The sequence below is a fragment of the Plectrocnemia conspersa genome, unplaced genomic scaffold, assembly GCF_051122295.1.
Source record: "Plectrocnemia conspersa isolate PC_06_02 unplaced genomic scaffold, ASM5112229v1 ptg000003l, whole genome shotgun sequence".
Classification (NCBI taxonomy): Eukaryota; Metazoa; Arthropoda; class Insecta; order Trichoptera; family Polycentropodidae; genus Plectrocnemia; species Plectrocnemia conspersa.
In genome coordinates this window covers 6,712,919-6,719,128 of record NW_028277167.1, presented here as the reverse complement: position 1 = coordinate 6,719,128, position 6,210 = coordinate 6,712,919, and the positions used below count along the sequence as shown (strand labels likewise).

At 31.4% G+C, this 6,210-nt stretch overlaps 1 protein-coding gene across 1 annotated transcript; it reads right to left on the bottom strand.

The window, feature by feature from the left end:
• Positions 1–2,487: 2,487 nt before the first annotated feature.
• BBS1 (Bardet-Biedl syndrome 1) lies at positions 2,488–5,403 on the bottom strand. Its single transcript, XM_088182681.1, has 10 exons — positions 5,247–5,403; positions 4,969–5,187; positions 4,515–4,906; positions 4,301–4,454; positions 4,083–4,242; positions 3,933–4,001; positions 3,549–3,728; positions 3,353–3,486; positions 3,158–3,292; positions 2,488–3,090 (listed from the first exon to the last, which is right to left on the bottom strand). Exons 1-10 carry the CDS (start codon positions 5,277–5,279, stop codon positions 2,854–2,856), a joined length of 1,713 nt encoding a protein of 570 aa, XP_088038807.1. The 5' UTR covers positions 5,280–5,403; the 3' UTR covers positions 2,488–2,853.
• Positions 5,404–6,210: the final 807 nt, after the last annotated feature.

Here is a 6,210-nt window from a genome sequence, read left to right as displayed (position 1 = left end):
ATGATCAGTGGTAGAAAATGTTGGCTCGCGTCCCGTGTTCGTTTATGTGGAAATATAGATGACGTGTTTTTCTTAATATTTGCAAAAGAATTTCACATTCACGTCAAAATAAACACTAAATTTAGACTTATGATTCCGTCGAGGTAATGGAACTGAGAATGAGATCTACTGGTGCTATCCTTAGAAAATACGTGGTGAGAATAATTCTTGACACTGGTGTTTTTAATTACGCATTGTGTCATTGTCTTATTCTAGTAACAGTTTCACCAATGCAGGAACATCGCTTATCTGAAGGAACCTTCGAATGGGCTATCCACAAGGATCGATTCTTGGGCCGATGCTGTGGAACGTACTCTAAGACGACATGTTTAGCTTCCTCCTGACAACCTTCTTTTGCTGCATCAGAATGGGAATAATCTCTCTTTCACTCCCAATAAAATTCATTTCCATTACAAAGTATACTACGAAGTTTCAGATTATCAAATCGGGATACAATGCAGCTCTGGTGTCTGCGATATGCGTACCAATTGATCTTTGACGCAGCAAAGGACTACTATATTCCTTCTTCGTAGAGGTTGCTCGTCATCAATTGCAACCATGTCGATAAATCCATGCGCATATTTCGTAGCTATTAGGTGAAAAACGTAGAAGAGTAGTAGCAATGTCGCTGAAATGAGTTGGAGACGGGCATAGTCAAAAAACAATTCTTTCCCCTGGTTCCCTCGTGTCAATGGGGATCAAATGATTCCGATGCAATTCTGGTCCTCTCATTTCTTGACTGGCCAATTGACTTATCTGGCGTATCTGGTCAGATTTTGTATTAAATATGTCCCTGGTTTTTGGGTAGGAAACGCGCAGTTATTTTTGGCGTTGAAGCTTCACGGATAAAAAATACAACTTGTCGCATCTAAAGAATATTTTAAAAAGTTTAAGCGCTTTTATAAGGTTGTTGTAACACAATGTTCGATGACTTTATTTTTACATGCGTGTTTTCTTCGATACACGGAGCGCGAACTGCTACCACCACACTCACCTACCTTTGATATCCTGTATCCGTCTCTTGAACTGATTAATGATGCCGAAGACTATCAATAGTATTGTGCTGGTTCACCAGACGCTAGCTATCCCTCGCGACAGCCCAAGTAGGAGATCAGGCCTAGCCTCAATCCGTGTATTGTACTGAAGCGAAAGCCTCACATAAGGGGTCGTAATTTCAAGTGAACCGAGGCTACTGAGTCATATGTAACTACTGAACTAGAGCTGGCTACTCAACTACACTTAGCATGTAAAATAATATACATAAAGTAGCAAAGAAAATGTGTGTAAAATGTTTTTTTTATATAAAACGTCATATTGCATATTATATTTTTAAAATAATGTACATAATTTCAAAAAGATTATTTTAATTTTAAAAAGATGTGGATTAATTATTAGCTCTATAATATATATTATAATAAACATTTCCATATGAAAAAATAACTATAAAATAATTAATTTTCTGTGTTCTAATTGGCTTTAAGAAAATCCATCTTAAATCATTAAAAGCATATTTAGAATTTCTACAAGTAAAAACTAGAAAATAACATTAACCATTTGAGTAGTGAGTTAATTAAAACACATTTATTAATTTGTTAGTACTTAGGAGTGAGATAATTTTACGTTTGATTCTCAACGTTTTATTGCTTTGATTTATTTTTATAATTTTTTGTATTAGTATGTTTTGATAGTTTATTTTACATATTTTTTATATATTATTCTGCCTTTGGCAGATTTTTTTTATAGCAATTCAGAGGCTAACAATATTTTTTATTAAGCTAATATAAAATATTTTTGTTATTTTCATTTATTTCTTACTCTTTAATTTATTAGTTTAATTTTTTTTTATAAAAATCATATACATTAAATCAAATTAAAAATATAATATACATTATAAATTTAATATTTTTTATTTATTATTTCTTATATATGTAAAATATAACTATCTATGGTACCTCAAAATAGTAAAATATCGACCACCGTACATGTACGGTGGTCGATACCGGTCAAATGATTAATAAGATCAAAATTAACTAAGTATTTTCATTTATTAAAAATATATAGTATTTAAAAATACATAACATTTTAACAATACAGAATGAGATTAAAATCCATTTGCATCTAGATTATCTGAACATATACATGCATGTTAAAATATTCTATAAATTAACAATTGGTAAAAAAATAAAACTTTATTGACTAATGAACCAAGTTGAGGATTTGCTATAATTTATTACTTTTCTATACTGTGATATACAAGTCGTTACCAAATTAATTTATTTCGCCAAAGAAAATATTATAAGAACATTTATAAAGCCTCATAATGACAATATTTAAAAAAATGCATTACACATGAAGAAAATATCTATTTGCAAAAATAATACTATGTACTATGTTTCCTTAGGTGACATAGTATTCAGTTGACCTAAAAATTATCAGAGGGGAAGTGAGCGATTATATTTTTCTCGATGTTCTAAAGTATAACTAAGTAAAATTATACACTTATATTATGAAAGGATTACTTTTGGCAAAAGTGTAATGGTGCATCTTAACAAATTATATAAAATATAGAAGTACTCGATGAATACGAAAAAGCATCATCATTGGAATGAAATATCAGACTATAAATAATATATTAAGGGGTGTTGTAGCTAAGAGGAGGTGGGTGCTTTTGGCAGAGTCACAAAGTGTAACTATGCAAAAAATATATATTTATCAAAATGTGCAGAGATAAAAATAATATTTATTCAATATTATACATATGTATATGTAGATAATATTAAAAATTATAATATGCAATAAAGACAAGAAGCATATTTAGTAAAACGGCATCATCAAAGGATCTGTGGGTGGGATTTGAATGGAGGCGGCCAAAAGTGGTTGCACGTTTCCATCTTTAACGAGAACAACCTTCAACGGTGGCTTTTCGACAGGAACCTCAGGCTCTGTATTAACATCTTTATATTCATTGTCCTGAGAACCGTCAGGTAGAAAGAAAATCTCCATCACTCTGCTCACAAACATATACGGTAATCCTGGCACAATCATCGGCACCTGTGTGAAAGACGTATCTAATCAGTGTTTAATTTAAATTACGTTATCACAAAATTCGCCAACTTACTGAGATATAAGGCTTAAATACTTTATAATAATGATTATCAGTAATGAAAAGTAGACTTAAATTCGTCACTGGCTTATCCGGAGATAAATTTTCGATTGAAAGGTATATTTTGAAAACTGGACCGAGTCCTTCCACCTTGAAAGTTTTTTATCAGTACATATCAAAAAACGATTAACTTATATTTATAAAACATACACGAGCAGTTAGTTTTAAAGGTTGTGGTGAACCGATGTTCAAAGAATTATTTGCATTCTTTATGGACTCCAAAGTTGTCTTGGCCACATACAATCTCAACTGGCATAATTCACGTTGAAACATTTCATGCATTTCTGTAAAATATAAAATTCTTATTATAATATAGTGATTATGTATTATTGTGTAATGAAAATACCGAGAGATTGATCTCTTTCTCTTGAGGCTTGCTCTAAGAACAGTTTAGATTTCTTTGGAACTAACAATGGTCGTACTTGTTGAGCAGCAATGTAAGAAGGATGACTCTTTTGCGAATTTCCTAATGTTGTTGTATTAAATTCAGCTGTCCTTTTTAAAATCTTTATTATCAAAGCACCATCTATAGAGAAAAACAGTATAATTCAAGCAGCATGCACATATTTTTTCTTATATAATACTAATAAAAATTGAAACTTGTATAAACTACATTGGAATATATGTACATAGTAAAAATAATTTCTAATAAATCATTTACGAACCTAATAAGTTTTTACCCTCATCGACTATTACCTATGCATTTATATTATAAGTTAAAATAAATTACCGATAGATATAAGAGCTAATACATTTTCTTCTTGTCCCAATTGTCCAAACTTCATAACACATATGGTTTCTATAATATAATAAAAAGGCCCATTTAGGTATGATTTAAATTTTTGCTATAAAATAAATGAGGTATTATGTACGTTCTGACCTTGTGTAGAAATCGTGTCAATCAGATGTTTCCCATTATAAAAATGGATCAAACCTCCGTTCATAGCTACGGCTATCAAATTAATACTCAAATGTCCGAGTTCAACGAGCGCTATAGTAAAAACTATACGCGGTACTCCCACAGACCAAGCTTTCCTACCCTAAGATATATTTAATGAATATACTACATTCTAATCATAACTAATGCAAAATTAATACCTTTTTACTATAGCACTGCAAAGTTTTATCCATTGTAGCTATGATGATGCTGCTATCACCGGGCATTAATAAAAGTTCAACAACCAACGATGATAGTCTAAACAAACATTTTCCTTCCAACCATTCTCTTTTTAACGTGCATATTGTTCCTTCTCTAAAAATATAATCAATTTATACATATTTATACATAAATTTATTAAAATTATGTATAAACCTTGTTGCTATAATGATTCTATAATCTACGTCGTATAATCCAGAAGCTGCTAAATGTGTCGGAGTCGATTTACTACTATTGATTCTAGCCTGATGAAGAATAGTAAACGTCTGTGGATCTAGAATTATAATTTCACCATTTTCCGTTCCTAATACTAGACAGGCTACTCCGTCTTTTTCAATAGAGTTCATGTTCAAAGTAGTCATACAAGTCACAATAGACAACTTTTGTATCGGATAGTCTACGTGCTGCTTAATAAATTCGTCAATTTTATCCAAAGGCATCGATAACAGTTGTTGAGATTGTGCCGATAAAGCAACAAAAGATATATCGTTGAGTTTTTGTATGATGCTATCGTAATCGTCATCATTTCTCATTGCAACATCACTTAACTAGAAACGTAAATGAAAATTCACGATTATAATACTTGTATTAAATATAAACATATATATACCTCTCTCCATATATCGACTTCTAAAGGTGTTACTTCCATTGTCGGTAAATGAAACTTATAAAATAGTTTCATATTTTTGTATATATAAACGCTAGAGCACATAGACACAGCGATTGCAGGAGGCGTTCTTGGTAGGCTCTCATTTGAGAAGAAGCTTACGACGCTCGTGGGTATTTCAGGTAATATAATTTCATTTATCAGGGACGTTCCTTTAAATATCTAAACAAAATTAAATTAAAAGAATATGTATTATTTATGATATAAATAATTATCTTCACCTTTAATTTAGGACACGAATCGACTGTTCCCATATCCCCGACTACAAGTTTGAAATCTGAATCGCAACTCACGTCTGCAAATACCACACTGGATGGAATTGTGTTTATGTTATAGTTTATAGATCCTAAAACGTCCAGCCATCTTGACACAGGATTGAGATCACTGAAAAACAAATAAATAATCGCAATATTAAGCAATTTCTATATTATATTTTTTAAAAACATACTTCAATGCGTTCATTTCTATTAATCGACAGTAATGGATTAAACGTGATTTCAGTGTTTTCATCAAGTTGCTATGGTAATATTTAATATCTTATTTCACCAACAGATGTCGTTAGTAGAATAAAAAATATTAAAATTAAAAATAAGCTACATGTAACTAGAAATAGTTTCATATTTTATTGTTGATAGATGGCGTGTTTTTTTTATTTTTTAAATAATGAAAACAGTTATACATAATTTTAGTTATAAATCAATTATTATGTCCATAAACCAGCATAATTGTTTTATATAATAAAATCTTAATCAATTATACAATGAGTATTTTGATTTGGTAATAATATTGATGAAAAATAGTAATATTTAAAAAAAAATGTGCTATACATTAATTTATGGTCAATCGGGGTAACATCAACACCTACTATTTTACAAAACTAGGAACCTCGCGAGTGACGTCATCGGGAACGATATACCAGCAACATCAACCAGTATGTAGATGGCACTAATAAAACTCGAACTACTCGCCTCTTGTCACTCGAGGAGGGTGGTTCTACTGTATCCTGTGCGCAAACTCATACCTGGCTCTGGTCGGCATAACTCGACCGTTTGCGACTGCGAAAGGTTTGGTCCTGTGTCCCTACACAATACAGCAATAAGCACGACGACAACCGAGCTCCGAGATCTTTGCCACAGACCAAGGTCAGTGGCAAATATCAAGAAACCTGGCCAAAATAATACGAGT